The sequence below is a fragment of the Equus quagga genome, chromosome 16, assembly GCF_021613505.1.
Source record: "Equus quagga isolate Etosha38 chromosome 16, UCLA_HA_Equagga_1.0, whole genome shotgun sequence".
NCBI classification, from domain to species: Eukaryota; Metazoa; Chordata; class Mammalia; order Perissodactyla; family Equidae; genus Equus; species Equus quagga.
In genome coordinates this window covers 44957665-44977664 of record NC_060282.1, presented here as the reverse complement: position 1 = coordinate 44977664, position 20000 = coordinate 44957665, and the positions used below count along the sequence as shown (strand labels likewise).

At 37.9% G+C, this 20000-nt stretch overlaps 1 protein-coding gene across 4 annotated transcripts in view; it reads right to left on the bottom strand.

Moving 5' to 3' along the window:
• Positions 1-20000, bottom strand: part of RUNX1T1 (RUNX1 partner transcriptional co-repressor 1) — a 145651-nt gene that overhangs the window by 57139 nt on the left and 68512 nt on the right. For all 4 annotated transcript variants that reach the window (XM_046642593.1, XM_046642592.1, XM_046642594.1 and 1 more), the window contains 3 exons: positions 5483-5620; positions 3546-3787; positions 285-374 (listed from right to left, as the gene is read on the bottom strand). In XM_046642593.1, coding sequence (XP_046498549.1) covers positions 285-374; positions 3546-3787; positions 5483-5620 — 470 coding nt within the window. The remainder of the gene's footprint in view (positions 1-284; positions 375-3545; positions 3788-5482; positions 5621-20000) is intronic.

The following is a 20000-nucleotide window of genomic DNA, read 5'->3' as shown; positions in this document are numbered from 1 at the left end:
AAAATGCAAAATATAACTCAAATGACCAAAAAACAAACAAAATCTTTATTCAAAGAAATTTCTCAACTCTTCTCCAAACTTAACTACTCAAAACACTCTGTATTATACTTTTAGGACTACTTCAGAAATGATCATAAAAACATGTCTATTCAGACAGATTTTATCCATTCAACTAAGTCAAAGCACCCTTAAAAGTTCTGATCTCCCTCCTAAAAAGAAACAGTGTTGTGACCTAGCAACATTATAGTTTGAAATACTTTCCTGACCAGTGAGCTGTGCAATACCTTCAAAAATGGGATGACAAAAGGTCGCAGTGGGAAGTTAGTAGCTTCTTGCAGTTTGGAATGAAATTCTTCAATTGTCAAAGTAGAGTTCTGTGGGAGAAAATATGCATTACAAATATATCTGTCTCTTGGTAAATAGTAAAAACACTGAAGCTAATAAATTACTGATTTTGTTATAACACAGTGTAATAACCAGCAGACACACATCCAGGGAGCAGTATTTTCAATATAAAACCTTTAGACTTTGTAAAAAAGATCACATATTAGAGCTTATTTTATCACCCCTGTCTAAAAATCGCATCTGAAAATGAAACATATGAAATATAGTACTTTGAAAATAATGTGCAGGGACCTTAGCATAGTTTAATTGTCAGAGAAGTCTCTACAATTATGAAGAAACTTCTAATATTACCTTTATAGAAAACAAACACACTTGGATGTATTTAAAAGCACAACTGATCACTTAAAGGGCCAAATTCAAGTGTCAGAATCTCAATTCATCCCACATATCATGTCTATATTACTGTTGGTGGAAATCTTCTTCTGTCTTTCCATCTTGCATTCTTTGTCTACCAAAGCACCCTGGCTCAGGATGAACAGCTTAGATGCATAGTGTGCTGTGCTAACGAAGCTAAAAAGGTCTGAGCCTTCTCTGAGTCACTGTGTCTCACAGAGGGTGAAAAAATTCACTAGTTTTCAAAGATATTCCATTTATCCTACAGGCAACATGTATTGTTCAACCCAAAAGGAATGCACAAAATAATCTGGATTCACTCCTAACTTACCCTATAAAAACAAGCCCCAAATATTCAAGGTTTATATCCTACAATGGGCAAAAGGTATTGATAAAAGCATCTACTTAATAGACAGCCAAACTACTGTAAAGGTGTTGAGTAAATTAACCATATTTTGGTTCATCTTCCTTTGTCCTTAGGCAGAATCACAAATGTAAACTTCAGTCTCAACTTCTTCAGCCCTTGAATTATCCTCATGCCTGACAAAATTGGGGTATTTGTGACTTAACACCTTTGGAAAATTGCTCCATCCACTTTTTCGTACAGTTCCTTTTCCTTTTAAGATAAAGTATCGGGGTGCCAAGTTACAAGTTTTTCACATCCCCAAACTCAAAACATCTTCACATGAAACTATGAATAAATACTAACTTCCTATCTGTAACAACAGAGGTCAGAGAGTCCAGTTTTTTCTCCTTCATTTTGTTTCTATGGCTTATTTTCTAGAGTCGTACCAGTTGTGTTTTGCACAGTTCTTACCAACACTTTTCTCAACTCCATCTGAATAACAGCATAATATAATTCATTATGGATTTACTACCTGAGTTCAAATCACAGGCCTGTCACTACCAATTGGGTAGCCTTGTATATTTTACTTCTGTAAACCTCCGTTTCCCCACAAGTAAAATGTGTATAAAAATCACTACCTCAAAGGGTGGTCCCAGGATTTAAATAGTACGGCATGTGTAAAAGCTGACAGTCAAATGCTCAAAACAAAATCTGTCATGTGACCAATGTTCACTGTCTGCCTATTATATGCAAAGCACTCTTAATTAATGTGTTGCTTTAACTTCTCTGTAAGGTTTTTAAAAAGTAAATATCTAAAAAAAGTATTGCACTTAAAAGTAGGCCACTAAATATGTGAGAAAATCTACTCAAAGCTACCAAATTTTTTATATTTGCAGTTATGGAAATCACTGTTAAAGAGCATATCAAATTTAAAAAATAGTTTTCAAAAAAGCATTTTTTAATAGTAACAACATATACACCATTTACTTGATACAATTACTGCTTTGGATTTACTTCGTGGTTCTTTGGTCTAACTTTCGTGTTGAAAAGCCTGTTATGCAAAACTCAAGAATGAATAAAAAGGAAGGAGTAAGTGACTGCTAAAGTAACTGCAGGATGCTGAGACACTGCTGTCAAAATCGCCTTCCTGACCTAGAGGAGTACAGGGTGAAGCTGATGGATTGTGGGAAATGTGAAAGCTTTCTGTTCTTAGAGTGCAGAGGAGCAGGAGGTTAACGGTTAACATTGAATTGCAAACTCTGTCAAATGTGACATACTGTGATTTGAAGCATGTCCACAGCACCAGACTCTCACTCAGACTTTAATCCCAGAACTTCTTTGCAAAACACAACTGGTATGGCTTTGCCCATGATAAGTCCACACAATAAAATAAATGAGCTGTTTCAAGAAAAAGGAAACTGCTGCCTATCATCTGAATTTCAGTTCCAACATAAGCCTGGATGATAAAAGGACGAACATGTGACTCATAGCTTCTCCATGACTCAAGTCTGCTGTGGGAAAAATCACCTTCCTAAATGAAAATCCTCTACTTATATAGAAAAATCACAGTATAGGTAAAAGTGATTTAGGATGCAAAAAAATGATCTCTATGTTCTAATTTCCAGTGTGATAACGTACAGAATGTAGTATAATGTGCCAAAATCAACACTTCTGTTCTCAAACTAATGGTTTAAGTAATTGTATCTATAACAAAGAACTGGTTTTTTAAAAAACCAATTAGTGGTTGCCAGGGGTTGAGTGAAGGGAAAGTGGGGTGTTATTGTTTTATGGGTACAGAGTTTCACTTTGGGGTGATGAAAAAGTTCTGGAGATGAATAGTGGTGATGGTTACATAGGAATGTGGATATATTTAATGCTACTGAACTGTACACTCAGAAATGGTTATAATGTTAAATTTTATGTTACGTATATTTCACCACAATAAAAATTTTTTAAATGTTATTAGCCTTAAAAATGAAAACATACAAAAGAATGTGTTACTTGTTATAAATTCTTGCTCATCTAGGCTGATAATAAAAATCCCTCAAAGCAACTAAGTTGAAATGGTCACCTACTTATAGTAAGTAAATCATTAACATAGCAAACATTGACATTGACATCAACATAACATTGTCATTGTTGAAAGCCACTAGCCATTTGAGGATATACTTACTGAATTTTATACACACCCTTTATGGCCAAGGTAACAATAAATTTGCATAACCATATCTTTATTAGTCAAACAGTAAAAGAAACCATGGTGGGATCAATGGAGTTCATGGGGTCAACACATAATGAAGGACTGAAAACCTTGTTACTATAGAATTATCAGACATACATGCAATCTCCAGGTGTAGAAACAACTAGAACAAAATACTTGTTAGAATGGAGTCTGTATTCTGATTCCCCCACACACACTCTCTCTTACCCCAGAAAATCGGGCCAATTTACATTTGCTTACCACCAGTCCTAGAACGAGGGTGCGGACTCTCTCTCCAATCTCTGGTGAAATGTCATTGCCAAACTGCTGCAGGGTAGTGAGGAACCGTTTCAGCTTACTGAGTTGCCTGGCGCCACAGGCTGGGGGCAGCTGTTGATTAGCCAGAGAAGAAGAGGAAGAAGAGGAAGGCCCATTGCTAAAGCCATTGGGCGGTGAGGGGGCGCCATTCAAGGCTGTGGGTGAATGGCTCGTGCCATTAGTTACTGTCAAGGACACAAAATCAGAAAGAAAAAGTAAACTTACAGAGAACACGCACAAGGAAATTACAACCAAGTCTCCTTCCTTTTAAATCTGGTAGATTTTATAATTTAAAAACTGTTGGGGCTTTTTTGTAAAATGCTTTGACTTAGTATTACCACAGGCTCAGGGATTCTACAGGTAAATGGGTGTACTCTTCACGCTGCATGAGGGAATTCTGCACAGAGGCTGAGAGTAAATGGAGTCGCCTGTAACACAGGGACAGCCATGCCTCCCATGTGCACATATGGCAACCACGTGAAATGTTTCAAACATAGAACAAACAGCGTTTGGATGTCAGCCTTTTGTCAAAGGCTTACATCAATATAACAGGACTACTCCTTTCTAAACTGCTCCCCTAGAGAAAGTGTACATTTGGTGGAGACTAAATTTATCGCTGAACATTTTTAATCATGTTTTGTACACACAACTGACAGCTGTGTTTATAGAAATAGGACTTTCAAGTTTAACCTTATATCACCCAATTAGAAGGCTATTTTCTCCCCCTCATATTTCTTAACCACTTTAGGGAAAATGCAAATTTTACTTAATAAGCCAAAATGGATACGGTAATTACCAAGGAGTTATTTCAAGAAATCAAAAGGAGACATCACAACTCAACTAATAGCATAGATTGGTGGTAATTCAGTAAATTCATTTCCGATAAAATTTATTTGAACATCAAAATGATAATCCATAAGAACTAGGCTAGAAAAATTTGCACATTTCTTACCAAAGAAAACGTTGATTTTATTCAGTTAAATCAATTAATTTGACAAACTGATCTTTATCAAACATATCTTTTTAAAATAATTTTGATAAACTATTTCCAACAACAGTTTGAAGATGTTTTAAGTATCCCATTATTCTTAAGTTTTAAAATGATAAAATGGACTCTTGTCCCAAATGAGTACCAAAGCAACCTGTCAAGAAATGATAGCTCACCAGCACCTCTCACAGAAGACATATGCCTATCACTGCAGCTTTGGGGGACAACAAACCAAGTACAAGATGACAGGGTTACAACTTGGCACTGTTGCAGCCTCCTGCTCCCTACATGTTTAGAAAGGTCTTTGAAAATGGCAGTGTGACACTGCATGAACAGCCTGGGATGTATATTTTGCCAATCCCTTACAATCCCGCGGCTCTATTTTTGCCTGTTAGTTATTTGTCATTCATATAGATTTCACGGCATGTGGTCTATAGATAGTATTATCTGCAATAGATAGCATTTATTAGTTTTACAAATCCTTGATGACAATTTTAACCAGAACTTTGAGACTGATGAAAACAAAGCTATCTACTATCCCCACTGGAATATACAGGAAAGAAAGGGAAGTTGCTACTCTGTCAGAAAGTTCTGTCCTTTCCTTGGACGACACAGAAAGCAACACACTCCACTGATTCAGAGGACAAGGCCTGAGCCAAGCTGGAATGGAGTCAAGGTTTAACAAACATCTGACAAGTTCAAGACAAGAAAGATGCTCCATATTTCAGAAAGTTTTCCGTATGTGACTGTTGCCTACAACAATATTCTTTTTAACTTACGGATGTTAGATTTTAACATTATTTGTAAATAAGAAAAGAAAGTGGTATTAGAAGATCAGAAGTAAACTAGAAATAAATATATGGAAACAGGAAATGCAGAGAAAACTACTCACACGTTGTTGGTGTAAACGAACTGGTTCTTGGAGCTCCTTGAGTTGTTGGGGGAGGTGGCATCGTGGGAGGAGTTAGCCTAGATGGGGTCTTCACATCCACAGGTGAGTCTGGCATCGTGGAGTGCTTCTCAGTCCGATCTGGAGGACGCCACCATGAACATATTATTTTACTGCTTAAGCACCTCAGTTATTTAAGTGGGGTTCATCTTTTTTACAAGCAAGTGAACAGAACAAATCTAACATCTTCTATCCTTATCTTCTAAAATTTAAATCAAGACTTTACCACCCAAATCCCACTTAAGAAGGTGTAGTGCAGATGGAAGGACCTCATTTGTACCTGGGTTATTTTATATCCTATTGTTATTCCCAGTTTGGCAAATGCTACCTAGGTAGTGTGATACGCAACAGCACAAATTCACTTGAAGCTAAAGGCAACTTTAGCAAGAGGTAAAAATAGATGAGAAAGTAGGATGGCAATGAACCCCTCAGCTCAGAAATAACACAAATCAGTAGCTCTGTCATGCAGGTGAAATTCTGGCAGGAAGTGGCATTGTGTGGATTTTTGCAACACCTGCCATCCCCTTTCCACACTTAGTTTTCTCGCCTATTACATGAAGCCAGTTATGTGTCCCAGACATAGCTCTCACTCCAATCTTTTCTGCCATGTTTGAAAAATCACCACTCTACATAAATGCTGTAGGTCACACAATGAATTTAAGCTATTATTTACTTAGAACTTGTGAGTTTATGACTCACCATTGTAAATATATGAGACCAACACTTCAATAACAATCTCAGGCAGAGTACGAAGGAGAAGTTCCTAACTGAGAACTACAAAGAATGAAAGACCCTCCTTATATTTTTTCATGAGTATGTGACAGATATGGAGACATTTCCTGATTACTCAGTAATGAACATTTGCACTTCAGGACTGTTTTCTACTAAGTATACTTTCCCCTTGAAATTTTAAACTTTTTTTCTCAATTTAATCTATTTATTAAAGCAATAGATCTCCAGCAAAAGAGAGAGGAGAGAGTTTCTGTTTGTTTCTTTAGATCCAATTTTCTACAAAGGTGTACATGTGCACACCCCCTCCCCAAAAATGTTTGAGGCACCTCTTGCAGCCTTAGGCACAGATATTTCCCACTTGGGCTTTCTGAAAAATAAAATAACACAGGCTGTTGATAAAAAAAAAAAAAAAAAGAGTCTTTTAAAACATTATGATAACCACAGTGAGAAATTCTCAAAATTACTAAAAAGTCAAGTATTAAAAGAAAATAAAAAGCCCAAATTGCTACAGTGACAACTCCAAATCTACCTCATCATCTTTATTCAAAGCAATTTCATAAGACTTGAGTTGTAATAGAACACAACAATTAAAATTTGAAATAATGTTGATACCATATTAGGGAAGATGCACTAAAGAATGAAAATAAGAGCATTCCAGTAAGAGCATTTTGAATGACGATCTGGTTAACAGTATCAAGGTGTCTATTTCCTAATCTCTACTGCTGGTTGAATAACAATGAATGTCCTTGTCGTAAGTGTTCTCAGTGAAGTGATGGTAAAAACACACTTGGAGAGCATTTCTCCCTTTATCTTATTGCTAAAAACTTGTCTTTGTAGTGCTATTTCAGAGCATTTAACAACCAGTATCAGTAAATCACCTACCCTACAAAAATACGGAAGTTAGGCAGGTTTAAAACTGTTTCTTCTATAGTTAAATTCATTGCACAGTCTACTCACCTCAACCAACCTCAGCAACAAGGGAATGAATAGCTTTCCACTAATGCTACAACTGAGGGGAAAGGTACAGCAGCAAATACAAGTCTCCCTAAATAAAGGCAAATATTTCTGTCATGCCAAGGAAGGAGGGATAAACAGAGGCTTGCCAGAGTCGGCTGGGAGATAACAGTGGGAACTGCTGGTCCATCTGGTTTTCATTCTGCTAACACTCACACTGAACTGTTAGAGAAGGCAGTCCAGATACACAGATTTGAAGCACGTGGGTAACACAGACAGAAAGGAGGAGCAGGAGAGGGAAGGAGAAGTGGGAATAACAAAAAAATAAATAAATAAAGCAGTAGAAGGAAAAGAGAAGGGGCAAAAGACCAAAACAGGGAGAAAAGAGCCAGAAGGGGGAGAAAGTTAACCTGTACAGCATTGTCTACCCCTAAAAGCTGAGTCTTGGCACAGTCCCTACCTTACTTTGACATAGTTCTTAGCTATAGTTAAGCCTGAAAACATATCTTAAACTCATTTCTCTTTATTCTTTTTTAAATAGCCCCACACTAAGAAAAAGGAAATAAACTCTAAAGTTGGCAATAGGTTTCCTCTTCAAACATCAGATAATCTTTGTATTTCTATTTTCTTCTACCCAATTTTAGAAAGGTGTTTTTTTTTTCTTTTGAGGAAGATCAGCCCTGAGCTAACATCTGCTGCCAATCCTCCTCTTTTTGCTGAGAAAGACTGGTCGCCTTGAGCTAACATCCATGACGATCTTCCTCTACTTTATATGTGAGATGCCTGCCACAGCATGGCCTGATGAGCGGTGCCATGATCAGCGGGATCCGAACGGGCAAACCCCAGGCCACTGAAGCAGAACGTGTGAACTTAACTGCTGCGCCATCGGGCCAACCCCAGAAAGGTTTTTGAAACACTCATAATTTTGATTTGCAATGTTTTGATGATCACTTCATAATGTATAAAAATATCAAAACACTATGTTGCACACTTGAAACTAATATAATATTCTATGTCAATTATACTTCAATTTAAAAAAATGATTTTTAATTATCTGTCTTGTCCACATTTGTAACATGATTCCTAATAATAATAATAAAAAGGTAGATGAATGATTATTTTTTAACTTCTGGAAAAGTCATCAATAGCCACTAAATCAATGAATAGCAAAATATTAGTACTTCTAGCAGGAATCTACCCATTCTAATTGGAATATATGTATACGTGTTACCTAGGATTTTAACATCAGCCAAATTTCTGCGACAGTTAGCTTCACTCTGATCAAATAGAGTTCCAACCCAGAGGTCCTACAAAGTTAGATAAAGTGAGACCATATGTAACTCATTCTGTGCTGCTCAGTGCAATCAATCCAGGATGGACACAGATGATGAAATAACCATCCAGTCCTAACCCATACACACACAAAAACCTTCTGGAGTAGAGAGATTTAAGATAATTTCAGAAAATGCATTTCAAGTATGCTGAGTTCTGTTGCATTTGTTTTGGATTATGTTTTTAAAAAAAACATTTTGAAATATATATTCTTGAAATTTTATAGCAAACAGTAAAAGAGCTATGATTTAACCACAGAAGCATTTCGCTCCGTTTTTCAAATTGGAGGATACAGTAAACTCAATATTAAGTTATAATATTTCTTATGTAATTTTTAAGTTCACGAAAATTATCCTGTTTTTGTATATAATTTCTATTTTTAGTTGCTGTAGGGGAATGCTGACATTTATTGAAAGACTGACACGAAATGATTTTAGAAAAAAGAAAAATAATCTGTCAGATCAGGAAGGTATGTAGAATCGAAAGGACTGACTTTACATCTACCCTAACGATTCACACCACTTCTAGACAAGATCTTCCCTATGTGATAACTTTTCAACTCACATGGCAAATATCCAACACATATGTACCAAAGATGGCTGACGCACTGAAGAAAATGTGGCATACATAAATTTATTACTGATACCATTTCAATATCCAATTCAATGTCAGGGCCTTCTAGAAGTGGTATGTTTTCCATTTCCTTTTTTTTTTTTTTTAAGTAAAAAGAAAAGGTATGGCATAATCTGCCATGGCAATTATTTTGCTTTTAGTTAGTTCAAATAGTTCCAGATGTGTTTTTAAGGTGTGAGGAATAGGTATTCTATATTTTCCTTGTTTACACACCATTCTAAAGATGATTAGTGTGAAAAGAGAGAAAGTTCAGTATTGGTGGATGCTACATCTTTTTGTATCACAGTTCACCAAGCCAATTATAATAGCAAAAATATCCATGACTCAGAGGTGTTATGGATTGAGGAACTTCTTGGTCAATTATAGTTAATCCAGAGTTGCTCTTACTTGAATAAGTGTTAGTTAAGGAAGCTGGATGGTATGTACTGAAGAGAATTACACTCAAGTGGAACTGAGCTACTACTTAATGGAAAGGAGAAGGCAGTTAGGGAGGAACAAAACTGAGTACTGAATTTGATTTTTATTTCTCTGGAAAATATGGCAAATAGAGTTCCTACAACAGTCATTTAGTGACTGCAATGTTTGGGTGTGAAACGTTACAGGACACTTCAGACTAGAATGGTGACTATCCAGCCTCCACAATGCTACCATCTCATTTCGCTGATTAGCACTTCTAGTAATGTTCCATTCTCACTCAGAACCCTTCAACAATGTCTGAGAATAAAAGTCAAATGCTAACATTTTAAGCACAATGGAATTATACAGTGGAAGGATAATTGGCATAAAAGGAGAACTTTCAAGTTAAGACAGACTTGGTTTCAAATATTGACTGACTCAACCCTCAGCCAAGTTAGTTATCCTGCGCCTCAAGTCTCTCATAAGAAGAACGGGGATACAATCCTCTTTACCTCACCAGGACCCTAGCACAGAGCCTACTCATACCAGGCTCAACAAAAGTGAGCTCCATTCTCTTGTGCCTTCCTCTCTGTGATCCATTCATGGCTTTATTTCCAATATCTTCCCCCCATTCCCAGTCAATGTTCTATCTATACAGAGCACCTTGGTATTTCCTGGTTTTTCTGCCTTTCTTTGTCATGCTGCTGTTTCTTTGATCTAGAAGAATCTGTCCCAATTTGCAGGTTCTTCACCGCCCATTACAGATCCCACAGCCTCTTACAGCTTTCCCTAGTTGCCCCAGGGAAGCACATCACACTTCCTCTGCCTCTCTTGTAACATTTACCACAGCCCATCTGTACAAGAGTTGCGTATGTGTATTATACACCCAGATACCCCAACCAGCGAAAATATTAAGCAACTTCATGGCATTTTTTTAAAATGCCTCCTTAAGGAAGGCATTTACAAAATAAACATAATCAGTGTTCTCATAAGAAGGATGGTTACATTCCTAACTTTTACAAATCCATTCCCTGTGTTATAGCCAGTTCAAAGACATCAACCTTAATTTCATGGCAAAAGACACACAACCATCAACAGCATACAATTACATAATGAGAGAATGGAATGTAGGTAATATAGGAAGATACTGGAGAACTGAAATTTAGTTCAGCTCTGCAACTCAATTTATTATGTGGTTTTAGAGAGTATAAGAACGAGCTGTTCTTCACGCCTTATCATAGATGCTTTATGAAGATTGTTGTTTTTGAAACACAAATCTGACCTATCCTCTGATTTAAAACCTTTGGGAGTATCCTACTGTCCACAAAATAAGGTATAAACTCTTTAGCTTAGCTTATGCCACAGACACTGTTGAGTTCCTACTCAACAGCCCTTCTCCCCTTCTTCCTTGCTAGAGAGCTCTGATTTTGTGCAGGTACACAATTCTTGGGGGCAGATCCTCCTTGTTTTACATTAATCAGGTTATCACATTCCCCTTATCACCAATAGGTTTCAGAGGTGAGTGCTGCGCTCCAATTCTGGACAACGGGTCATGAAGGGAGGTCTATGGAAGAGGTTTTAGGAAAGATTTCCTCACTCTCTAAGCAGAGACCCAAGGAAGAAATAGTCTCTCTTCCTCTGATAAGCACTGTTGTATCTGTGATTACCTCACTTCCCCTCTTTGGAGTCCACTTTTATTATCTATAAAATTAAGCATCTTGGATTACATGATCTCAAGTATCTTTTTCAAACTCTAATATTCTCTGGTTCCTTTCAGCAAATATGGTTTATGATGATCTCAAACACAAAGGAGACTACTCAGAGCATATATATCTAACAATAAAGTGACCCCAAATAAAATTATCTTGAAATTGGTGATTACAACCAGACTTCCTCTGTTCACATAAATTTCTATGTCCACAAGAATATGTCTGCATAGAAATGTTTTCCCATTGGGGCCGGCCCGGTGGCACAGTGGTTAAGTTCGCACGTTCTGCTTTGGTGGCCCGGGGTTAGCCAGTTCAGATTCCGGTGCGGACATGGCACCGCTTGGCAAAGCCATGCTGTGGTAGGCATCCTACATATAAAGTAGAGGAAGATGGGCATGGATGTTAGCTCAGGGCCAGTCTTCCTCAGCAGAAAGAGGAGGATTGGCAGCAGTTAGCTCAGGGCTAATCTTCCTCAAAAAAAAAAAAAAGAAGAAAAGAAATGTTTTCCCATAAACATTAACATTTATCTTTTGTTTTCAAATACATTTTCAATCCTCATTAGTAAATCTACCTCAACGATTTGGTTATAAAATAACTCTACCAATGTCCAATTACCCTTGTTTAGTTACCACCAAACACTCACTTTCACATCCCAGGTCCTTGAAAGAGTAATCTACACTCACTTTCTCTGCTTCTTCATTTCCTTTTCCATCTGATACGTACTTGAACTAAACAACTCTGAGACTGTCTGCCTAGAAAGTTTCCCTCCCCAAACTGAAACCTGCCATACCCTCTAACCTTATAAATATCTTGGGAGCCATCATGTTCTTTCACGACCCAAGATACCCAAATGACTGGCCCAGACACAGCACCTAGTCCAAGATGGGTAATCTCAGTCACTTCCCAAGATTTTCATCTTCAGAATTGAAGAAAGAAAAACAATGTCTAGAAAGCCCTTCATGTCTAGAAAGCAGGTCTGCAGCAAAAAAGAAGGCAACTAACAGGCAGAAAGAAAGGAAGAGAAATGGCAAGAGATTATCCTGATAGTGCTAAGTAAAGTTTCTCATTCTACTGGATCCTAGGGCCTAGTTGCATCTTTAAAATTCCTAGAATTTGGACCTTCCAAATCATCTACAGATCCTAGTCAATCAATCCTAAAGTCTAGTTTGTTGACTTTTCACTTGAAACCAAAGAATCCTGACTAAAATAACCCTGGAATAAAGCATCATAGTATCCTCCTAACTCCCACTGAAATTCTCCTCAACTGTTTCTTCATTATTAATCCAAGAAACACTTGTGCCCTTTATCTGGCATCTTTGTAGCATCTGACACTGTTCACCACTTCCTCCTCCTTGAAACATTATCGTCCCCAGGACTCCGCAATTCCACCACTCCCCTCATTTTTCTCAGGCCTTCCTGGCCGCTCCTTCTCAGTCTCTTTAAGGGCTCACCTTTCTTCACCTCTGTGATAACTATTGGTATTTTTGCCTGACGTTCCTTTATAGTTCCTCTTCAAATTTTCATCGTACGCCTTTTCCTTAGTGACTTCATTTGTACTGTGAGAGTCACACCACGGCCATTATGTGGATGACTTACATCTATAACTCTAGCCCTAACATCCCTTCCAAATTCTAGACCCAAACTTCCAGAGGACTACTCATTTCGACAGCCTGAATTCAGACCTTCATCATCTATCATCTCTCACCTGGCCTAATCAACAACCCATTGAATGGACTTCCTGCTCTGTACCTTTCATCTTTGACCCGTTCTCCAAATCACATCCAATCATTTTACTACATCTGCCAAAGATGTCATCAGAGATCTTGCCCCTCTCCTCTCAGTAATCTTCAAAGACCTTTTATAACATTGAGCATAAAGTCCATGTGCCTTAATAGGGTAGAAAGACCTCTGTGACCCATCTGGCTTCTGCAATCACTCCAGATTCATCTTCATATCTCCCATTCACCTCCATTCCACCTCTGAACTCCACACTGAACTTCTACGGCTCTCCAAGTACCCCTAGACTGCTCAGGCTTCCATCACATTGCATCCTTTTCCTAGAATACTCCTCCCCCACCAAAGCCTGGTTAAGTCCATCATTCCTTTAAAATTCCATTCACATGTCACTTCAGCCAGAAACCCTTTGCTGACACTTATTCCAACCCAGCTGGCCCAGACCACCCCATATTCCCCCATTACACGGTCTAGATCCCTCTCACAGCACTGACCACATTGTATTGAGTACCAAGGTCAGTCTCTCCCGCTAGATCATAATTTACTCAAGGGTAATGATAACATCTTATTCGTTTTTATATTTCCAACACTCTTCACAGTGCCTGACACATAGAAGGTGCTCAATAAATTTAGTATTTTAAATTAATATTTATTACTATAATGTCATAAGGCATGCCTATAATCACAATTTTGAGACTCTAAAACGTGTGAGAGACATGACAGATTTAACTTAAGATAAAATCACCTATGTATCTTTCTTCCATCATCCTAAAAAGAATTCTTTATTCTGAAAACATTAAGTCACCAAAGATAAATCTGGAAAAACATTAGTAAATTACTGAGTTCAGTTTTAAAACACCTTTCAGTAATCACAACATATTTCCTAAGATCTTTTACATGATATTAAAAAAAGGCTAAGGCAATTTATACTACATATGACCTGCAGTTTCTAAAAGATCCTTTTTTTACAATAATAGTATCACTGTAGTCATACATATGCATATTCAAAACAAAGAGAAAGTCATATTATGAACCAAAAACACATTTTTTTCCACATTCCACAGGTTTTTCTGTTGCTCGTCTATGGATGGTGGAATTACAGGTTATTTTTAGTTTCTTCTTATTTTTCTCTTTTATTCAAATATTCTACAATAAGCAGGTTTTATTTTTACAAGCAAAAAATATATGAAAAAAACCTATTAGGTTAAGTCACTTAAGATGAGGCATGAGGCACTGTACCAAATGTTCTGCAAGCTTTATCTCATTTTAAATCTCATCATGAAAAGTTACCACAGATTTGCCCATCTTACAAAAAGGAACTGAGGCCCAGAAGGGTTGGATAATTTGTCCAAGGTTACAAGCCAGAACTTATTCCAGGCCTTCTCAGAGCCCATTATCACCTAAAACTAATTTTATACATGATCTGGAAAAGTGAAATAAGGACACATTCAGGAAGTGCTAAATCTAGAGTTAGCATTATACTAGAACTGCACCTTCCAATACTTCTGTACTAGCCACATGCGACCATTTAAATTTTAATTAAAGTTGAATAAAATTTAAAATTTAGTTCCTCAGCCACACTAGCCACATTCTAGTACTAGCCTAATGGCTCTGAATGGCTTCATGGCAGGAGTCCATGGAGGCGACAAGGCAGCCAGAAAGGCTGGGGACAAGGTGGGAGGAGTGCCTTTGGCCTCATCCGAAACACCTTCCATTCCCACTGAGATGTTTCACTTGTTTTATAGATTGGGCTTCTGTATATGATTTCATTTGGTGGTTAAAAGCTAGGAAACATAAAAACTTGAAACCCAATGACTAAGTTAGCTCTGAGGAATCAGAAGAATAAGACATGCTCAGTTCAAGTAATTAGTGTAATTAGTAAACACTGGGATAACTACACTAATGAGAACAAGGCCAGGGGCTCGATCCTGGAATGAACTGGTCAGCAGTTGGTCTGGAATCAGAGATCACAGCCTGAAGCACAACTTCATGCCTTTAAAGAGCATGAACTTGAGTTAAGATGGAAGATGGTCAAAAGAATGAGGTAAATCCATACCAATCTATCACTATTTCTAGAAAGATAACTTCAAAAATGTTTGGGTCATCTCCATATAGGGACAACAATAGGAATTTCCCTTCCCTTCCTCTATAGCATTTCTCTAGCTAGTACTTGACACATTTATGTCATTTTTGAATGTCTCCCCAACCAGTGTTAGCTTTGAGAACACAGAAATTTCCACCTGTTTTGTTAACTCCAGCTTCCACAGCATTTAGAAGAGTGCCTGAAATAGCAGGTGTTTGATAAAGATTTGTTGAATGAATAAATGAATGAAGAAAGTAAGCACGGAAGAAAGCAAAGCCAGTTTCTGACAAAACACCCAGAGCCATATTAGTAACTATAGTTACCTAGAGGGGGCAAGGGATGGGTAAGGCAGATAGGATAAATGCTGAAAGCATAACACCCATTTAAATGTAAATGAGATAGAAATGCTAAGAAGTAGAAGCAAGAAATAGTCTAAACTCTTTTGCTCTCTTTTTTTTAAACAAAGATGACCTGCTGACCACCAAGAGAAAGCAGTATAAACATGAACATATGCCCCAATGGTGGTTCTAGCTAGAAAAATCAATTACAAACTTCACAAAGTGCGGAAAGGACTACTGGTCATAGGAATACTGGTGGACTCCAAGCATTACTTGTATGTGCAAGTCGCTTAGAACTATCATCTCTCCCACAGTGGGTACCACCTTTACTCCATTGATTCCTGCTTGCAAGTCCAAAAACCACTTCTTGGAGGTGCATCCAAGAAGCCACCAAGCGGGTATCAAGCAGCCTGAGATCTAACTATCCCACTTCAACCAGCATAGTTCCCTGTTTATCTGCTTTATTCACTGGTATTCTGTTTAAGATTTCCTTGGAAAAAAGAGGGGTCTCTTATTTAAGAAAGAAAAGTTTGAAACTCCCGGCACAGGTAATCAGCAAATGTTCACTGAATAACTGTAATAAAAATACTCACTAAAGAAAAAAAAAAGTCATCCAAATACACAAAAAAGTAACTTTTGCTTGAGCAAGGAGCAGAGAAAGAGACATGATCACTAAGGGCCCATAAATTGAACATAAGCATCTATGTAACACCCTGCTGCCAAATTGCATATTACTCCAGAAGATGAAAACATCATTCAATAGTGATCCAAACCTTTCACATTCTTTAAGTACAGAGAACTTTTACTCCAGTAATATTTGCCTTATTTACCAATGATAAAGAAGACTACAGAGAAGGCTCAGAGAGCCACCGCAGAAAAATGGTAGCACACACATCCAGTGCAGTCAGTTATGATCACCCAGACAAGAGTTAGTATATCAAGGATGAAAATTAGGAAGGTGCACAGAGTCTCTGCCTGCGGCTAAATCACAGACAAGCAAATAGCAAGAGCTCAAGTGAATGCCTGTTGAATTTAATTGAATGTACTCTTAAAAAACAACCAGTACACTTAGTTCAGACTCCACATTGCAGGCAATGGGAAAGCACTGATAATTTTTAGGCAGCTGAACGATACGCTTATTTCTATATTATGGGTAGAAAGAGAGAGCAGAGAAGAAATAGGGTAAGAAAGCCAAGAGAGCAGGAAGACTGGACAGCAATAGCCTAGGCAAGAAATGACATCCAGCATGGAAGAAATGACATCCAGTACGGAAGTGGCTCTAAGAATGAAAAACAGGAGAGAGATTCAGGAGACATTTTAAAAGTCTATGTCAAATTCATAGCCTGGTAACAAAATAAAATACACCTTGAGTAAGCAGGAATCCAGAGGTGCATGGTGATGCTTAAAGCAAAACCAAAACACAGCAGGTAGAATCGTCTGGAAAAAAGGAAGGATAAGTTAAGTCCTAGAGACTCAGAGGTGTCCCTCTAACACTGCTGTTCATAGATAAAGCATCCTGAATATCTTCCTCTCCCACGTGTGCCACCATCAAATTCTTCTTCCTCCTAGAGGTGCTTCTCCGTTTCAATCACCACCCTCACGTACCACCAGCTTTCACTTGGTCTTTCTCAGGAGCTAGTTTTCACACCCCACGCTGCAATCTGTTTACCATACAACAGATGGAATAATCTTGTCAAATACAAATGTATTCACTTATTTAAATAAAAGTATTTACTCAAAAATATCTGAGCCATCTACAAAGTGCCAGATAGTTGTTTTAGACACCAGGGACAATAAACACAAAAGAAAATCACCATGCTCAAGAACTTTACATTCAAGTTACTCCTCTACTTAAAGTGTTTCAATGGGTTTTTGAGGAACTTCCATACTGTTTTCCATTAGTGGCCGCACCAATTTACATTCCCACCAAGAGTGCATGAGGATTCCCTTTTCTCCACATCGTCTCCAACGCTTATTTCTTGCCTTTTTGCTAACAGCTATTGTGATAGCTGTGAGGTGATATCTCACTGTGGTTTTGATTTGCACTGCCCTGATGACTAGTGATGTGGACCACCTTTTCGTGTACTTGTTGGCCAGCTGAACTTCTTTGGAAAAAAGTCTATTCAGGTTCTCTGCCCTTTTTTTTTTTTTTTTTTTTTGAGGACGATTAGCCCTGAGCTAAGTGACGCCAATCCTCCTCTTTCTGCTGAGGAAGACTGGCCCTGAGCTAACATCCGTGCCCATCTTCCTCTGCTTTATATGTGGGACACCTACCACAGCATGGCTTGCCAAGCGGTGCCATGTCCACACCCGGGATCCGAACCGGCAAACCCCGGGCCACCGAAGCAGAACGTGCACACTTAACCGCTGAGCCACCAGGCCGGCCCCTACCCATTTTTCAATTGAATTATTTGTTTTTTTGATATTAAGTTGTATGAGTTCTTTATATATTTTGGATATTAACCCCTTATTGGATATATCATTTGCAAATATCTTCTCCCATTTGGTAGGTTGTCTTTTCGTTTTGTTGATGGTTTCCTTTGCTGGGCAGAAGCTTTCTAGTTTGATGTAGTCCCATTTGTTCATTTTCGCTTTTGCTGCCTGCCCTTGCCTGAGGAGACCATCACTCTTACAATAAAATCCAAAATCCTTTAAATGACCTACAACTTAGATAGACTTAGTCTCTGTTTACCTCTCCTCTCTCATCTCACATCTCATTGCTTTAATCAGTTGCAAGCTTCACCTCACCTCAGGGCCTTTCATTCAGCCTGGAAAACCTACCTCAGCTCAAATTCACTTTCTCCAGGGCAGCGACCTTGACCCTTCCCTATTCCCCTGTGTTATAACCTCTATTGTACCATCTAATTGTTCTTTATAGGTCTCCCTGCAACTGTTTAAATAATTATAGAATTACTTGTTTGTTTAACACACTCCTACCAGACAGTAAAATGCTCTATAATGGCAGGGAGCAAACCATTTCATGTCACAGCATATTTCAACTCACTCCCAGAATTTATTACACTGCTGAGAACCTAATACAAGTAAACAGTGGATAAATGAATTTTCTTTTTAAAACTATAGATTTCAAAGAAATCGATGACAACATAAAGAGATGGAAAGACATTCCATGCACATGGATTGGAAGAATAAACATAGTTAAAATGTTCATACTACCTAAAGCAATCTACAGATTCAACGACATTCTTTACAGAAATTGAACAAAGAATCCTAAAATTCATATGGGGCAACAAAAGACCCTGAATTGCTAAAGCAATCCTGAGAAAGAAGAACAAAGCTGGAGGTATCACAATCCCTGACCTCAAAACATACTACAAAGCTACAGTAATCAAAACATCATGGTACTGGTACAAAAACAGGTGCACAGAGCAATGGAACAGAACTGAAAGCCCAGAAATGAAACCACACATCTATGGACAGCTAATCTTTGACAAAGGAACTGAGGGCCTACAATGGAGAAAAGAAAGTCTCTTCAACAAATGGTGCTGGGAAAACTGGACAGCCACATGTAAAAGAATGAAAATTGACCATTCTTTTTCACCATTGACTAAAATAAACTCAAAATGGATCAAAGACCTAAAGATTAAGCCTGAAACAATAAGTCTTCTAGAAGAGAATATAGGCAGTACACTCTTTGACATCAGCTTCAAAAGAATCTCTTCGGACACCATAACCCCTCACATGAGGGAAACAATAGAAAGAATAAACAAATGGGACTGCATCAGATTAAAGAGCTTCTTCAAGGCAAGGGAAAACAGGATTGAAACAAAAAAAACAGCCCACTAATTGGGAAAAAATATTCACAAGTTATTTATCCAACAAAGGGTTAATCTCCATAATATACGAAGAACTCACACCACTCAACAATAAAAAATCAAACAACCCAATTACAAAATGGGCAGGGGACATGAACAGACATTTCTCCAAAGAAGATATACGGATGGCCAATAGACACATGAAAAGATGCTCATCATCACTAATCGTCAGGGAAATGCAAATCAAAACTACACTAAGATATCAACTTACACCTGTTAGAATGGCAAAAATATCCAAAACCAAGAGTGACAAATGTTGGAGAGGCTGTGGAGAAAAAGGAACCCTCATACACTGTTGGTGGGAATGCAAACTGGTGCAGCCACTATGGAAAACAGTATGGAGATTTCTCAAAAAGTTAAAAATAGAAATACCTTATGACCCAGCCATCCCACTACTGGGTATCTATCCTAAGAACCTGAAATGAGCAATTCCAAAAGTCCCATGCATCCCTATGTTCATCGCAGCATTATTCACAATAGCCAAGTCATGGAACCAACCTAAGTGCCCAGCAACTGATGATTGGATAAAGAAGATATGGTATATATATACAATGGAATACTACTCAGCCGTAAAAAAGGACAAAGTCGTCCCATTCACAACAATGTGGATAGACCTTGAGGGTATTATGTTGAGTGAAATAAGCCAGACAGAGAAAGACGAACTCCGTATGACTCCACTCATAGGTGGTAGTTAACATATAGACAAAGAGAACTGAT